The sequence below is a fragment of the Macaca nemestrina genome, chromosome 4, assembly GCF_043159975.1.
Source record: "Macaca nemestrina isolate mMacNem1 chromosome 4, mMacNem.hap1, whole genome shotgun sequence".
Lineage (NCBI taxonomy): Eukaryota > Metazoa > Chordata > Mammalia > Primates > Cercopithecidae > Macaca > Macaca nemestrina.
The window spans coordinates 35,942,668-35,960,618 of NC_092128.1; the positions used below are offsets into that span (position 1 = coordinate 35,942,668).

The 17,951-nt window shown below is 35.0% G+C and overlaps 1 protein-coding gene and 1 long non-coding RNA gene across 5 annotated transcripts in view; one reads left to right on the forward strand and one right to left on the reverse strand.

Annotated features, from left to right (window-relative positions):
• The window catches only part of LOC105475110 (uncharacterized), a 316,642-nt gene that overhangs the window by 88,204 nt on the left and 210,487 nt on the right, over positions 1-17,951 (reverse strand). Inside the window, exons 1-2 of one of the 2 annotated variants that reach the window (XR_011622006.1) lie at positions 10,289-10,388; positions 344-401 (exon numbers count right to left, since the gene is read on the reverse strand). This is a non-coding gene — a long non-coding RNA (uncharacterized lncRNA). Of the gene's footprint in view, positions 1-343; positions 402-10,288; positions 10,389-17,951 lie in introns of those variants that run through there. The other variant, XR_011622007.1, reaches the window with a different exon arrangement.
• The window catches only part of LOC105475119 (solute carrier family 13 member 1), a 119,330-nt gene that overhangs the window by 82,966 nt on the left and 18,413 nt on the right, over positions 1-17,951 (forward strand). The window contains exons 13-15 of one of the 3 annotated variants that reach the window (XM_011730132.3): positions 3,916-4,077; positions 5,865-6,002; positions 8,291-9,788. In XM_011730132.3, the coding sequence (XP_011728434.2) occupies positions 3,916-4,077; positions 5,865-6,002; positions 8,291-8,437 (447 nt within the window). In that variant the 3' untranslated portion in view covers positions 8,438-9,788. Of the gene's footprint in view, positions 1-3,915; positions 4,078-5,864; positions 6,003-7,786; positions 9,789-17,951 lie in introns of those variants that run through there. The other 2 variants (XM_011730128.2, XR_011622005.1) reach the window with 2 other exon arrangements.

Sequence of the window (17,951 nt, forward strand, 5' to 3'; positions counted from 1 at the left end):
AAGATATTTAACAATTAACTAGACTGTTCAAAAGAAGAGCACAGAGACATTCAATCTTTGGGCATATTCAATTTCACTCTGTCATTTTAATGTTGCAAATTTTGCTAGCTATGCCGTGAATATACCACACAAATGAGGTGAGTTCAGAGTTCAAGAAATGTTACAGGCTGCAAGCAAAAAACATAGTTTTTATGGTGCTCAAGAATGTCAAAAGAAATAATAAAAAAAGATTAAAATTTTAAATTTATGAAATAGTATTAGAAGACTAGTAAGGAAAAATGTATATGAAAATATGTAAAGTGACTCATAATGAAATATACTTTTTGTTTGCTTATGCCTTTACCTTATTTCATGATGAATTTGAGTAGCTCTTGGACTTCAGTATATCATGATGCTATTTGCTGTTAAATAAAAAAGAGAATAAGAAATAATATTAGCATTAAAGATACTTAGTAAATGTTTATTGAATAAAGTCTGGAGAAAAATTCACATAACCCTTTCTAACATTATATTACATCTAATCTTAGGAAGAAATAAAAACACCATGAGATGTTGGTTGACTTTATTTGACCTATCTATCCAGTTGATACAAAGCAACAGTTTGAGAAGGCCCTCATCCCTTGTAATTGCCCTGGTCTTTGTAGAGTTGTTGGAAGAAAATTATCTTCTCCCAAAATTCCATGAAAATTGATTACTCCTAGATTAATTAAAAATGACTCATTCTGGTTTCCATAGACTTATTTGAAATATTCAAAGCTTATGGCTCTTCCATTTCCTTCCTCAGTCATCAAATTGAACAGAATAGTGAGAGAGGTTCCATGTTCAGCCCTTTGACTCCCAGGAGGTTAAATTTCTATGCTTCTCAAGACAAATCACTGTCTCTCCTCTTCTTCCTGAAGAAGAGGAGTAACTTACTGGAAAATACTCCTGTGCTTCTAATTTTATTGACAATTTTTCAGCACAGAATTATGTGTCTGGATTGGATCCTAGACACTCAAAGTGATTTTGAAAGCATCAGCCAGACCCTAGCATACAAATCTGAGGAAATGAAAAGGTGTGGACTCAGTCTGATGCACAAGGTTCTCTCAGTAGAAGAATTTGAGAACCCAGAGAGGGAGGTCTAGTTTGCTATAAAAATCTCCGTATACAGAGCCAAATGTCTACAGGATACCCGGTATAACTCTACCTCTAAGTGGCCAGATTGAAGCCATGAGCTTCAAGGGTATGGCTGTGGACAAATATCCCCCTAAAAACTGGACTGTAAAAAATTTGGAGGCAATTATTTTTCAAAACTTTCATTCCAAATTGTAATTAGTCTGGCAAGTGTCCAGAACCAGATAACCTTTCTAGTTGGGAACAGAACAGTGAAACAGCAACTACTGTGGAATTCACCTCATTGAAATTACTTTTCTCTTAAATGCCCCTTGGTTTTTGTTTTAACATGATTTCTTTCTCATGAGCAGATAGACAATTTCAAATTCTTATCAGTGAATATCTCCTCTTCAATTTCCATACATTCCTAAAATTTTCTCTCCTAGGTTAAACATGAAAGATTTATTTTTTATTTCAGATATCCGCTAACATTGCAATAACAACAAAAACATGTCAATCCATAAAGACTATATGACAGGGATAAGAAAAGGCAAGAAATGTTGATCATATTTAGAACATGGAAAGAGGACATTTGAGAGGAACTGACTTTGTACAAATAGAAAAATAGTGAAATATGAAACATACAGCCTGGCAAAACAAAGAGCCAACAAGAAACATGCTGGTTATCTGTAGCATCCTGGCAGACCTCAGGAATTGGAGGCAACAAATAACTCTGAAAGCTAGAGTAAAAGCCAGAGCTGAATTTGGAGGATGGCTTAAAAAGTGTATAAAAATCTATGGGCCTCCCAGATACTTTCCCCAGTCCTGCTGTTGTTCTCTATCCTCCCTGATAGAAAATTGAGATTTACTTTGTAGCAAAATTGAGTCAATGAGACACTGGCTCACAAAGAGATAAGAACATTAGAACATCAATCCAAAATGTTCAACAGTCAACTAATAGGCATTTCATAAAAAAGAGAAAAAAATAGAAAGGAAGAACATTTCCACAAAATAACAAAAGAAATTTCTTAGAGCTAGAGACTTTGAGATTCTGGACTGAGAGAGCTACTAAGTACCCAACACCAAAGCACTTTATGTAGAATTTTGGAACCGTGGGGATGAAGATACGATTTCAGTGGCCTACAGGTAGGGGAAACAATATGTAGTATAATCATTTCCACATCTCATTAGACATAGATAAAACCTATTCTTAAAGTATACCTATTCTAGGATTAATTTTTGTCAATGTGACTAAAATGGTGGATAATCTTTTTCTACCTAAAAATCATAGGCAAAAACAAGCAGATAAACAAAAATACAAGCCAAAACCACGCATGATATCTGGTACTCACATCTGGGAATTTCTGTGCCAGCTTTTGATCTGAGAATATACTGCTCGTAATTAGAGTATTTCTTATGCCACTTCTAGTTGTCATAAAGATTCATACATGCAATAGCTCATTGAAATTTCACAAAAGGAGGATTTTCCCTTCTATGTAGGGAGAAACACAGACCAACATACTTGCTAATCTGAGTATAGCCAGTTTTTCTGCACTATGTATAATGAATCGAAGAGTAGAATATGATCAGGCTTCTAAAGAATCCAACTGGAAACCACAGGAAATGGAGTAATGGCTTAAAAGTGTGGAGTTATAATTATTTTGAACCTAGAATTCTACAAATGCAAAACAATAAGAACAGTGGGAAAAGAAAAGCAAAAGGTTTTCAGCATGCAAAGACTCTTATACCAATTCTCAGGAAGTTATAAAAGGAAATGCTTCCCCAATGCAAAAGAGTAGATTAAAAAATGATTCCCACAAAGTGGGGAGGAGAAGGAAAGTCATAATATGATAATAAAGAGGGGTCCCAGAACAACAACAGTTGAATAGATTTAAAGTGTTTTAAAGAATAGATTTAAAGGGATTTAAGAATAGATTTAAAGATTAAACTAAGCCAAATGGAGCAGGAGGAGGAAATATTCCAGAATAGATATTGCTATGAGGGAACATGAAATGACACCAATTACCTGATATGTTTATCTATTTGTGGGGAGTTTTTTAGTTTTAATTTCAGATGAATTAGTGATAGGTACTTGGAAAACTAAGCAAACAGAATGATGAGATAGTTATTTCTTGTGGGGAAGGAAGAGTAGAGTAAATGTACTGATAGTATGCTAAGTGGTATAGCTATGAACAATATTTATTTAATCATAGTGGTAAACATTAAATATTGATTTAACCAAAAATGTTAATATGTGAGTGTGGAGGAATGAAGAAACAAAAAATATGTGTTTGGTGGATGGTGTAAGAGAGCTGAATTATCACATATTAGAAAGTCAGCAAATAATGTCTAAATTTTAAAAGTAAGCAAAAAATCATAATTAAAATATTATTTTAAAAGGTAACTATGAATACCTAAATATAGCTAGTTATAAATGGCTAATAAGGGTTGAAGGTTGTCGCCTCTGCAGAATATAACTTAGGAATAGAGAGAGGTAAATCAGAAGGCCTGCTCTTCTCTTAAAGCCCTCTATATGATCTATTAAAATATCCACATATATAAATTAGATAAAATTAAAATGTAATTGAAAAAAGTGGGACTACATTTCAAACCTAAACCACGTTCATAGTGTTAAAATAAGACTGAGCAATAGCTCCTTCCTACCAAAGCCACCCAGACCTATCAAACCACAGAAAAATGAGAGATTAAAATTATATTTTAGAAAGTGAGTTTTCAAAGCAAATAATGCTTTTTATGGATTTTATTGTGTCTGATTACAAAGAATTATTCATGAATAACAAATATTGCAAATTTGTTTTTTAGGAGTCCGGATTATCTAATTGGATAGGAAATAAATTATCTCCTCTGGGTTCATTACCAGTATGGCTAATAATTCTGATATCTTCTTTAATGGTCACATCTTTAACTGAGGTAGCCAGCAATCCAGCTACCATTACACTCCTTCTCCCAATATTATCTCCATTGGTGAGTATCTCATTTATTCCCATTTTTACTCTTCATTTTTTTTTTTTTTTTTTTGAGACGGAGTCTCGCTCTGCCGCCCAGGCTGGAGTGCAATGGCCGGATCTCAGCTCACTGCAAGCTCCGCCTCCCGGGTTCACGCCATTCTCCTGCCTCAGCCTCCCAGGTAGCTGGGACTACAGGCACCCGCCACCATACCCGGCTAGTTTTTTGTATTTTTTAGTAGAGACGGGGTTTCACCGTGTTAGCCAGGATGGTCTCGATCTCCTGACCTCGTGATCCGCCCGTCTCGGCCTCCCAAAGTGCTGGGATTACAGGCTTGAGCCACCGCGCCCGGCCTTACTCTTCATTAAGAGCAGTGTTCTGCTTTGGAATGCTGGTTCTCAGGCTGTGATATGGAATCTTTTTTTATCTAAATGGGCCTCCTGTAAGTAACTTATAGGGTGATCTTTATTTGTATTAATGTTTTCAGAGGACCTTCACTCTAGGTAACTGTTTTTAAGTTTTCATGTTCAAGCAGCGTGATGTTACTTTTTCTCAGTCCAGTTTTTTCCTTTATAAATAAGAGAGACGGTCAGACGAGATCCATTTCAGATATAAGACGTGGAATTCAGTGTTTGCTGGTAACTTAAGTATTTAGATCTCTACCACTGACACTTTTGCCTCTCAAACATTGTTCCTAAATTTCTGAGAAGTGGTTAATATAAGTGATTTGCAAATGAATGAAAAACTAGGCTCACACTTCAGGTTTCAGGCTTAAATATCTTTAGACACAGTTTTCTACTGCCCAGGGAATAATTTTTTTTTAAAAGTAAGGGGTTTGCCGAGAGAGAGGGAAAGAATGTCTTTTCTTCTTTTCTCCATTTAGGTAGCAATTACAAGAAACAGCTTTAAGTGAAATGTTTTTCTTATTGGGATGGATGGGTTTGGTGAAAGGAAAGCATTTTAAATTAAGAAGAATTGTCTTTCTGGAATTGTGCCACTACAAGCTCAAAGGGCATATGTTGGTGTTCTTAAGCTGCAGATTGAAAGTAGAAAACATGTAGGCTGTGAATATTGGTACAATATCATTTTGAATTTTTTTCTGTTGTTTTTGCTAATTGTTCTTAACATGGAAGAATTAGAAAATTATGTGTTGATTTAAGAATGGTAGTAACCTTCCTATGTGATGATCCCTAAGCAAATCTTGAACTGCATATATCACAGAGGCAGTAAAGTTAGTAGTGTAATGAGAAGTGCTAGAGCCACAGGGACTTGAGAACCTATTTGAGCTCTGTTGCTCACCAGCTGCATGCTCGGACAAGTTACTTTAGCCTCTCTGGGCCTCCATTTCTTTATGTTATTTGAGGTTATAGTAACCATCTCATAAGATCATTGTAAAAATTGAATATATATGACATTTATTATATTTTGTATTATATATGAACTATATTATGTGTAACTATATGAATATATACATGTATGTAAACATTTAGCACAGCACCTAGCAGTAGATAAGTAATAAATGATTGCTCTTTTTATTTAGTTTCTGGAATAAATAATATTTTATTTTCTAAATGAACTGGACTATAATGTTTAAGTGGGCATCCATAACTATACAAACAATAAGAGGATGAGGTATTTTCTTAAAAATATTCTTCAAGTTATAACTGCAATAATGTGTATAATTTTATGTCATTATGTTTCAACCTGCTTCTGGGAAGGCTTATTGTAATACATTTGTTCATTTTTTTATGTTTGGTGTCTACCTTCAAAATTTTACTCAGACTCCTTTTTATCTCTTACAACAGGCTGAAGCCATTCACGTGAACCCTCTTTATATTCTGATACCTTCTACTCTATGTACTTCATTTGCATTCCTCCTACCAGTAGCAAATCCACCCAATGCTATTGTCTTTTCATATGGTCATCTGAAAGTCATTGACATGGTGAGTTAGCTGAAAAAATACTATCAGAACCAACACACATCTTGGTGTGTGCCATGTCTTGAGTTATCTTCCCTTTTAAACACCAGTCAACCACCAGGAAAAGCATGGCCTGAGTTCTGTTTATGAAGGGGTGTGCATGACTAATCATAGAATTATTTTCAAGAGTGATAATCAGAAGTGAACATGCCATTAAAATTTATGGTCACAAACAGAGAGATGTTGAATGCATCAGTAATGCTTTGGAAGAAGGAAAAGAGCACTGAACATGCTCCACATGACAGCGTAAACTTACAAGTCAACACTAGGATCCAAACTGATCTAGGCAAAAGGAAGAAACAGGGTTAAAGAAATCCAGCAACCAAAACAACACTGTAGTTTGCTATCACAAACATTTATGCGACCAACATTTCCTCTGAATGAGACACGGGGTCAGTGCCTGACTGATGAAAAAATATCTTTCTTGTTTTGATTTCAATACCAGGACCTAACATGAAAACACAAGCAAACAATAATGAAGAATTTCACTGATAAAGCATGCACATTTTTGCCAGATACAAAAATACTTGCAGAATATTCAGTACTTTATAAAAACTGGCTTGAGAATATTCTAGTAGTTTCCACATCTTCATCACCTATTTCCAAACCAACCCAAACGATAATATAGCCAAAGTAAATTCAGTGAGCTTCCTATGCAAAATACAGTTTCAAGGCAAATCCCAGCTCCCTTTCTTTCACACAGACCGCTGTTCCTAAGCCCCTGCAACATAAACATTCTAGAACTGCCTGTACACAAAAATAACATAATATCCATTTGGTAAGGAAAATGTGCACAATACAATATAAGTAATGCCGGATGTATGTGTATTAAAAAGGATAAAACTAGGATTCTGAGATAAACAAGTGGCTGGCTTGCATGGACAGGGAAGAGGGCATCTGTTATCATCCTTGCTTGGTATTCCTCTTTGGCTTCAGAGTTCCATGTTTTAATGCAGAGAATGCAGGAGTAAGCACATTCTCTCTGTAAAAGGGCAGATGATATTTGAGGCTCTGTGGGGCCATCTCTGTCACAACTACTCAACTCTGCCATTGTATCATGAAAGCAAAGAAAATATGTAAACAAATAAACATAGTTGTAGTCCAATAAAACTTTATTTACCAAAACAAATCAAGGGCAGTAGTTTGCCAATTTTTATTTTAATAGATACAAAGCAACTCTGAGATTGTTTAATGGACTGTAGAATAATGATATAAGAGCTGAAACCATGAGAACGCTAAGAAAGATATTAAGGTTAAATTAATAATCATGTTGAGCAAATATAAAAGATACAGTTGTCATATGGTGTCCTGAATCTTATTCATTGAAATATAAAACCACAAAACTGAAATTCTGATTTAACATGAAATGGCAGATTTCTAAGCGATTTTCCTCTAATCAGAATTACTTAGGTATATTCCTAAGAGGAACTTCTCTGAGAGTCTTCAACTCAATGATGTTTAGTTAGGGACAGATTTTTCTCTTGCTATGAATGGAGAAGAACCCCTGGATTTAAGAAATGATGAGTTAATGGGTGCAACACACCAACATGGCACGTGTATACATATGTAACAAACCTGCACGTTGTGCACATGTACCCTAGAACTTAAAGTACAATTTTTTAAAAATGGCAATTTTTACTAATCATTTAGGATGCATGTAAATCCAGCATATACTTTCTACAACAGGATTCTAATCTCCTGTAGGCTTTCTTTTGGGACACTGACATTTATGCTTTTTCCTGTTCAAGGTTAAAGCTGGACTTGGTGTCAACATTGTTGGTGTTGCTGTGGTTATGCTTGGCATATGTACCTGGATTGTACCCATGTTTGACCTCTACACTTACCCTTCGTGGGCTCCTGCTATGAGTAATGAGACCATGCCATAATAAGCACAAAAGTTCTGACTATCTTGTGGTAGTTTCTGGAAGGCATTAATAATTGACTGTAAAATGTGGCTGTAAATAACTAATGACACAAATTTAAATCAGTTATGGTATAGCTGCTGCAATTCCCATGAATACTGGAAACCTGCTGTTATAACTCAGAGTCAATATTTGTTATTGTGGTGCAACTAAAGACCATCTATGTGCCTTCATCAAGAAGCCCACGTTTGAGATTTTGCTCATGAACCATCTGCAACTTGCTTCATCATAAGAATAATTTATAACTTGACCTTTAAAGAGATTAGAGCATTTGTTTCATCTTACAGCTGGAATTCAATGTAACATTTTAAATGCAATTTATTATTTCAGAAACTTCCCATGAAACTAAAAATAGAAAATAAGATATACAAGTTAATTCGGTACTTGGATAAATCATTTCTGCAGTGTTGTTCAAGAGAATTTGCTGAGAAATCAAAGCCATGGTCATCTGGTGACACAGAGAAAAGTTTAATCTAAATGATATGTGCACTTCCTCATTTAAAAAATCCAATTGGATTATTCTTAATATATACATGTAATATGAAAGTTGAGATTGAAGCAGTAATTCCAAAATTATGGCTGAATATACTAAATAACAGAAAACTTATAGATAAGATTTATTTCTACTGAACTCTACAGTTAGAGTAATGTAATTCATACTTTTATGATATTGGCACACTGAGAAATTCATTTTGTAGAGCTATGGATAAGTCTTGCTATGATTTGCACTATTAATACAGTATTGTTAGAAAGGAAAACTAAACACTATGAAACTATTAACACAGTTTTGTATATGAGTAACAACTTTGCTTAAGTGTTTATCTTAGTTCAGAAATGCATAATGTCATATGTTAAAAATAAAGAGATGTAGAAATCTAAATGAATTATCACTGTGTATACAGACATAGAAAAATCACATAACTCCATTATGTAAACAGTGCAATGAAAAAAGGAAAAAAATAAGGAAAAAAAGAATAAGAATGAAAACTGCTGACATATTACAAAAGAGATAAATAAATCATTGAAGAGCAAATCAAAAAGAAAAAAACTAAACATTTAAACAAAAGTAGGATAAGAATAGTCTTCTAGAAGTCAGAATGTGAAAAAGAGTGAGTTTCCAATTACCCTGATGTGACCATTACACATTGTATACAGGTATCAAAATATCATATACACCCCCAAAATATGTACAAATATTCTATATCAATAAATAAATTTTTAAAATAGTAAGTGCTATTGGCATTCCAAAATTCACCTAAAGGAAAAATGATAAAAAACAGAGTAATGTGCACAGTTAGCAAAAGATGCAGATGTTATATCATAGCAATTCTCACACTAAAAATACAATGAAAGACAAAGCAAAAAATAAACCTTTGCTATTTTTAATCTTCATTGGCACTTTCTAGATGTTACTGACCTTGTCATTTTTTATTCAAATAAGATTATTTACAAACTTATTCTTGAAACTAAATATAGTAAAGAGGGTTTTTAAAATAATATTTCTTTTTAACATATACATTATTAATTGTCCATGTTCATTATGTATCTATATTTATTAATGGGCCAATGCAAAAAATTAATCATTTTTTCAAAGAAAAATTTGTCCATGTAAAGCTTAAATTATAATATTGCTGCTTTGTATAACTCTTCTATGTTTATTCTATTCACTTGTTCCTTTATATTTTACACATGTATTTATAATCTGCAGTATTTATTACATTTCTGCTTTTTTCTAGTCATTCAATTTATCACTGCTGAATTGCGTCAGATCATGGATGCATTTTTATTATGAAAAAATAAAATGACTTTTCAAATTATAATAAGTTTTGGTCTCAATAAAATAATGTAAACATTTCAGCTTGGATAACTTTAATGAATTACTTCCAACAGCTGCCAGCTGAGTATATGAAAAATAATACTTAGTGAAAATTTGTTCAATTGAGTGGTATAGTTCTCTTACCACAGCTTTATGTTTGACATATCAAAAATAACTTAAATGACCCATTTCACATTTGTTCCATTTACATTAAAGTTGTCAAGTTCTTTTATTTTGAGAGTTGCATACTGTCTTTGAAAGTTTCCAGAAGCAATTCTAAACAGATGATCAAAAATCCTTTGTCCTGCCACTCTATGGTAGATAGTGTTTTGTCATTATCTTAATCATTACTTAGAGGTTAACTAGAAATCTTTGTCACTTTGAATTTCAACATCTTCCTTAGGATTGGATCTTGTCTAGATAATAGCAGCAATTGTACTAAGTGCCTACTTACTGTCTGTTCATACAGGCATTTGGAAGGCTGCACTGGCATATGTATATCTTTCACTCACCTCAACTGCTGCTGTACAAGTCAGCATCTCTACAGTTCAGACTTCTTTTCTCTCAGATATGTGCAATATTTTCACCATGGTGTCCAAAGCTTTCTTTTTCCAGCCTGGGAGGTACATAATTTTAGACAGTAGTACTAATGAATATTATTAGCAAATACTGACAAAACGATATCATGGCACGTTGATTGTATCTTGACATGTGTACCATGTATTATTATGTGTCAAGGAGTATTAGATATATTACTGTATCTCTATCATGGCTAAATATAAGAGTCTTTGTGATGGCATTTCTGTTCTAAAATTTTATTGGTTTAGTTAATGAATTTTATTTTTGCTTGAGTATGTGGATTTTACCAAATGAAAAAATTTTAGTAGGGCAAGGATTGGATTAGGAATGCTAGAGTAAAGCTGAACAAACAGTGTCAGTTTTATTATTCTAGCATAATCTAAAAAATGAAATAGTTAAAATTATTACTCCAGGGCAGTATTAATCATGTTATTTCTAGATGAATCAAATTGTTCAGTAAAAACTTACTAGGTAAGTTTTGGGAATGCAATACCAAAATCCCAGGCCCCCATTATAGAGGCAAGACCATATTAATCAAGAAGTAAACAGTAAAAATAACATATAAGGGAGGCAGAAATTAAAAGGTTTTTCCAAATATGGGAATCTATATTTGTCTGGAAAGAAAAAAAACAGGGTTTTAAAAAAGAAATAAAGGGAAGTTTCTTACTGATAGTATAGTGGTACAGATACGGGGTGGGATCTTTCTGAAGCTAAATAATAAGAAATACTGGATAACACAATTGTGTCTACAAGAAAAATTGGAAGTCCTCAGAAGAGAAAGATGAAGCACAAACAAGAATCCAGAGATTTAAGCAAGAACTGAAGGTGGTAACTGCTGATCCCTAGAGATCGCTTAATGGGTTCATAGGCATAGAAGACAAAGCTAGGGTATAACCAAGTTAAGGCTGGATGGAAACCAATGTAGGGTTAGGATCCCAAAGGACTATATTCTTAGTGAGAGTGTGAGTTAGGGAAAAATCTCACCACATAGAGGAAAATATCAGGAGAACTTTCATACTTTGGTTTACACACTAGGTGGAGGAAGCCTAAAGTCTCAATACCAATGTGTGTGTTGGGGGCAGGGCAGATAACAGAGCAGGGGAAAGAGTTGGACTTAATCTGAAACCCTATTTTAAAACAATTTTGAGTTGGTAGTATTCTCAAGTACCTGGGAAAAGAAGGATGACCTTTTTCAATCAGGGGCTTAAAAAACTACTAAGGCTAAACTTCATGTGAGATTTTAATCAAAACTTACGAATTATATCAGAACATAATGCACAATGTGCAGGAGCCAAGATAACCAAAAGAAAGAGATCCAAGTTACAAGGGCAACAGATATTACAATTATCAAATATAGAATATAAAATGAGGATGTATAATGTTTGGAAACATACATATGGTAAACAGAATTCTAAAAAGGTACCCCTAAGATTTCTGTCTAGTGGTTATTCAATCAAACACTAACATACGTACTGCTGTAAAGGGACTTTACCGATGTGATTAAGGTTACTAATCAGCTAACATTAAAATAGAGAGATTATCCTAAATTATACAGGTGTGCACAATGTGACCAAATGAGCACTTAAAAGCAAATGAAGATGACAGAAGAGTCAGATGGGCAAGATGAAACACAATGAGAAGTCAGAGAGATGTGATGCATAAGAAGGCTCAAACCACAATTGCTGGCTTTGAAGATAAAAGGGACTGCAAGCCAGGGTGTGCAGGAAGCCTCTAGAAGTTGAGAATGACCCCTAGCTGAAACCCAGCAAGGAGACAGGGACCTCACTCCTACAGTTGCATGTGACTGAATTCTGCCAACAACTTTCATGAGCCTGGGAGCAGATTCAACCTAAGAGTCTCCAATAAGAAATGAAGCCCTGAAGACCCTATAATTTTAGTCCCATGAAACTTGTTCTGAACTTCAAATCTACAGAACTTTAAGATAATAATGAGTTTTATTTTCAGCCTATATATTTGTAGAATTTGTTAAAGCAACAATACAAAACAAATACAAATAACAAACTGTGAAAAGTAACCAAAGAGAACTAAAAAGGTATCAGAAATTTTAGCAGTGAAAAGTATACTAATTTAAATTAAAACCATAATAGATTAAATAGCACATTATGCAAACCAAAAAATAAAGTGTGTGAACTGGAAGACACATTCCAACACATTAATGAGAATACAGCACAGAGAGAGACAAAAGGTGGAACTCTGAGAGGGAGGTTAAGAAAAATAAATTGAGAATGGGAAATGTAACAAATATTTAATCAGAATTCCAGGAATATACGATAAAAAGAATAAAGGAGGCATAATCAAAAATATAGTGACTGAGAATTTTTAAAATATTAATAGGAGAGTCAGTTTTTCCAAGACTGTGGATTAGAGGCTTTCAGCATGCCTCAGTCACTTGGAAATATCAAAATAGTACATAAAGATCAACTCTATGAGCTTTGATTCAGGAAAGAAAATGGGAATTCACTGAAATAGCAAAGAACACCCAAGACCCTGGGTAGGATAAAGTGGGCAAGCAACCCCATGATAACATTTGGCTGATAAAAATGAGTGAAGCCCCGGTATGTGAGAGGAACTGTCAGTTACCCTCTGTGACTCACCTTTTCACTAAGGTTCTATACAACCCAGGCCAAGGGAGAGCACCCTGTTTCTCCCAATTTCTGGAGCTAACTTGGGGAAAGGCTGAGAGATGAAGAGAGGGAAAGACATCAGGAAAAGCAGCAGGCATTCTCCAAGACCTGAGACTGAGAAAAGGATGCCATTTTTAATCCAGGTTCATATACAGTCATCACTTGGAGACCTGGCAGTGGCAGTCATGCAGGCATTTTCATCTAAGGTCAGAGATTGGAGAACTTGCCCTGGAGTAGGGGAAGGGCTCCCATGTCCAGAACTGAGTGGCAAGTATGGAGAGTGCCCTAGCATTAGGTACTGAAATTAGGTTCTCTCCCATCGCAGGACTGGAGCAGGAGGCGAATTGCTGAAGACAAGGTTTCTCCTGGTCAGTGAGGCTTGCAGCCAGACTCAGCTTTATGACTTGGAAATGGTCTCCGTGTGCCATTGCTGGGTGCCCAGCCTGTTCTCTTGGTCAGCTGGGGGACAGTGCTCCACCAGCTCTAAGGAGTGCGAAGAAGGTGTCCCCTCTTTCCTGGGGATCTAACCCTTAGTGCAGATTACCCTTAAGAAGGGGGTGGAGTGCAGCCCACTGAAGCACTGGGTCAGAGAAAACATGAGCACAGCACCAGCTGCTGAAAGTGGGCACCACCAATGCCCAGGAATGAACTTGGAGGGGGGGGTCATCCCTTGCTGCTTGCCCCTGCACCCCAGTGCACTGCAGCAGATAGGACAGTAGCTCTTCAAGTTGAAACCAGAAGGAGTGTGGGCTAAAAGAGGCTGCTTCTTGGGCTTCTCCAATGACTCCACCCATACTTAAAATTAGAAAAAAATATTTAAAATTAATATGGAACCAAAAAAGAGCCTAAATAGCTAAAGTATTCTTAAACAAAAAGAACAAAGCTGAAGATACCACATTACCCAACTGCAAACTATATTACAAGGCTACAGTAATCAAAACAGCATGGTACTGGCACAAAACAGACACATAGACCAATGGAACAGAATATAAATAATGCTGGACACCTACAACCATCTGATCTTTGACAAAGTTGACAAAAATAAACAACGGGGAAATAACTCCCCATTTAAGAAGCGGTGCTGGGATAACTGATTAGCCATAGGTAGAAGATTGAAACTGGACCTCTTCCTTATACCATATACAAAAATCAACTCAAGATGAATTAAAGACTTAAATGTAATTATGAAAACCATAAAACCCCTGGGAGACAACCTAGGCAATACCATTCTTGACATAGGACCTAGCAAAGATGATGAAGATGCCAAAAGCAATTGCAACAAAAATAAGAATTGACAATTGGTACCTAATTCAACTAAAGACCTCTGCACAGCAAAAGAAACTACCAACAGAGTCAACGGCAACCCACAGAATGGGAGAAAATACTTGCAAACTATGCATCTGACAATGATCTAATATCCAGCATGTATAAGGAACTTAAATCAACAACAAAAAGTGAACAACCCCGTTAAAAAGTGGGCAAGGGACAAGAACAGACACTTCTCAAAAGAAGACATACACACAGCCAAACCAAGAAGAATATGAAAAAGTGCTCAACATCACTAATCATTAGAGAAATGCAAAATAAAACCAGAATGAGATAACAATCTAACACCAGTCAGAATGGCTTTTATTAAAAAGTCAATAAATAACAGATGCTAGCAAGGTTGCGAAGAAAGGGATCATTTATATACTGCTGGTGGGAATGTAATGAGCTCAGCCATTGTGCAAAGCAGTTTGGCGATTTCTCAAAGAACTCAAAGCAGAATTACCATTCAACACAGCAATCCCATTATTGAGTATACACCCAAAGAAATATACATCATTCTACCATAAAGACACAGGCACAGATATGTTCATGGCAGCATCATTCACAACAGCAAAGACATAGAATCAACCTAAATGCTCATCAACAGTAGACTGGATAAAGAGAATGTGGTACATATACACCATGGAATACTATACAGCCATTAAAAAGAATGGGATCATGTCTCCTGCAGCAACATTGATGGAGCTAGAGCCCATTATTCTAAGCATACTAATGCAGGAAGTGAAAACCAAATACTGCATGTTCTCACTTATGAGTGGGAGCTAAACACTGAGTACATATGGACATAAAGAAGTGAACAACAGACACAGGGCCCTACTTAAGGTGAGAGGGAAATGGTGTGAGGATCAGAAATCTGCCATTCAGGTACTATGCTTATTACCTGGGTGGCAAAATAATCTGTACACCAAACCCCTATGACATGCAATTTGCCTATATAAAAAAACCTGCACATATACCCTTGAACCTAAAATGAAAGTTAAAAAACTAAAAAATAAAATAAACTCCTTAAGAAAAATAAAGTGTCAGCAAAAGACCTAGAATAGACATTAAACTTAATAGTGTTCAATATCTAGTTCAGTATCCAGTATCCACTCTGAAATAAGATTAATAATTATAATTAGGGTTAAGGTTAAAGCTTTCCTTTTTGATGAAGATTAAAACCAAAATGCCCAATAACACCGCTTTTATTAAACATTTAACCAGAAACCCTAGATAATGGAGTAAAACAGAGAAATAGAAAGCAATAATACACAATTCTTACTGAAATGGAAACAAGAAACTATCATTTTTATATGATGTGATTTTCTACATAGATAATCAAAATTATTATTTTAATGATGTTTCTACATACAATATACAGAAATTAATTGCATTTCTATACAATGGAAACAAACTATTAGAAAATGCAATTTTAAAAAAATGTACTATTGTGCCTAATAATAAATTTAACATAATGTGAACAAAAACTTTATGAAGAAAATTATAAAACTTTAGAAAGACACTAAAGAAGGCCTAAGTAAACGGAGAGACCTATAATCTCTAGACTTTTAGTTTATGTGCCTTTCCCTTCTTTTGGGAAGGGAAAATAAAAATAGAGTATTATATCTGTAGGCATGGTTATTTGTCAGTTTGTCTTTTAGGTCTTCCAAAATAAAAAAAACTTTAGACAATCTTTATATCATGACTAAGAAATATACACTCTTCAAGAAAATACACAAGGGACTAACTCATAAGCACATCAATTACTTTTTAAAAAATTTCTCCAAGGCCTGCTCAAGTCTTATCATCCTTACATTAGAGTTCTTAAAAAGAAACTGTAGCTGATTGATATATACAATAACCCCATGATAAAAACACATTGTCATCTGCTTTTCTGAAACAGATAGTTTTTGTTATTTCTTCGATGATGGTTCTGTTCAAATACTTATGCCACCAGCTTCTATATATAGTACACAATATTTTTTAAATTGTTTCCTTCATTTTAGCTTTTAGGCAGGAAGACTTTCAGTTCACCTTCTTCTGGTCCATTCTTTTCTTCTTCTTTATTCTTACATTGCAGAAAGTAAAAAAAAAAAAAAAAAAAAAAAGCTCAAGAATAATTTTGAGGTCCTGTTTTCTTTTAAATTAGTTATAACTAGATGAGATACTACTTTCTCCTCCAATTTTCATACTTAAAATTACTAAAGAAAAAAGGGAAATTGAATCAGGGTGTAGTTGAAGTGAGTTGCTTTCTCAGTCTTAAACAGCAATTGCTCCATAAACTATGTATCTTCATTAACTGTATTTGCATTGGAACCAAGATGTTGATGAATTGTATCAACATAGACCCACAAATCCTTCCTTCAGCCTGCCCCAGATAAAACCAAACAGACTTCCTGGCTTCATCCCTCAAAACTAATTGGCTTGAATTAGAAGATCTCCAAAGTAATAACCATGAAATGAAGACCTGACTTACTTAATAGTCTGGGATTATGAGAAAATCTTAGGGCTTTATAAACCTACTCAGCTTTTGGCTGTATTAACATGTTGTTCATTTAGTAGTTCCTCTTTCACATTTAGAGCAGAAATTTCCCTTCTTTAGTTGTTTTGGTAGTAATCAACATTATATAAAGGAAATCAATGTGGTTCCACTGAAAGAGTGCAGGCTTTGAACTCAGAAGACATTAACTCAAGTTTCAATTCCACCATTTATTGGCAGGGAAGCATTGAGTTAGTCAGATAACTGCTCCGAGCCTCATTTATCTAATTTGTGATATTGAATAATACGATTATTTTGCCCTACTCAGTATTCTTCCCTATCTCTCCCCACCATAGACAGGAAAGTCACTGTTAGGGGATCATATTCCTGTGCATTAAGACTTGAGGGTATACAGCAATTTTACAGCCTTGCATTTGAGTGTCCAAAATGAAACTGCCTTTTTTTCCATATCTTCATATAATTTCACTCTCAAGCTGCAATTTGGCTTGGTAGCAGAACACTTAATCTAATGAAATCAAAGTCAGTTTAGTCATTTCAGTATACCTGAACTTATTCAACTTAGTTTTTGTTTTTTAGGTCCTCTCTCTTGCTCTTTTCTCCTTGCAATGTTCATCCAAGTGCTGTAGACCTTATGTATGAAGCTCCCAGTGAGTGAGACACATCTGGTTTTGTGATTAGCAATTGTCCATGGTGGATTCCACTGAGATGTACAATTCCATGGAGATTATCTGAAATATATTATTCCGATGTTTTATCATCCACTTCTGATTCCAAGATCTACTCATGCTTCTTTGCTCATAAAACTCATATCATCCTGGAGATCAACATGTCTTCATCGCTTCCATAAGCCCTATTGATCCACCACTTCAAGGGCCTCTGGGACTTTGGATGCTCTGCACCTCTTTGAGGACTCAGGTGTCTTGGGAAGAAAGGTGCTTCCTGTTCTCATCTGTGCCTAGATGCTCATTGCCACTACTCTACTCTACTGCAAGGCTCCATGCCAAGTGAAAGGGAGAGGGAGTCTAAAGCTTGCATCTTAAACTCAGAGGAGTCAACTTATTAAGTTCATGGCAAAAATATTAGAAGTAACCATATAGCCAGAGAACAGAGCAAAGTAGCCTAGCTCAAATGGGGACCAAAACC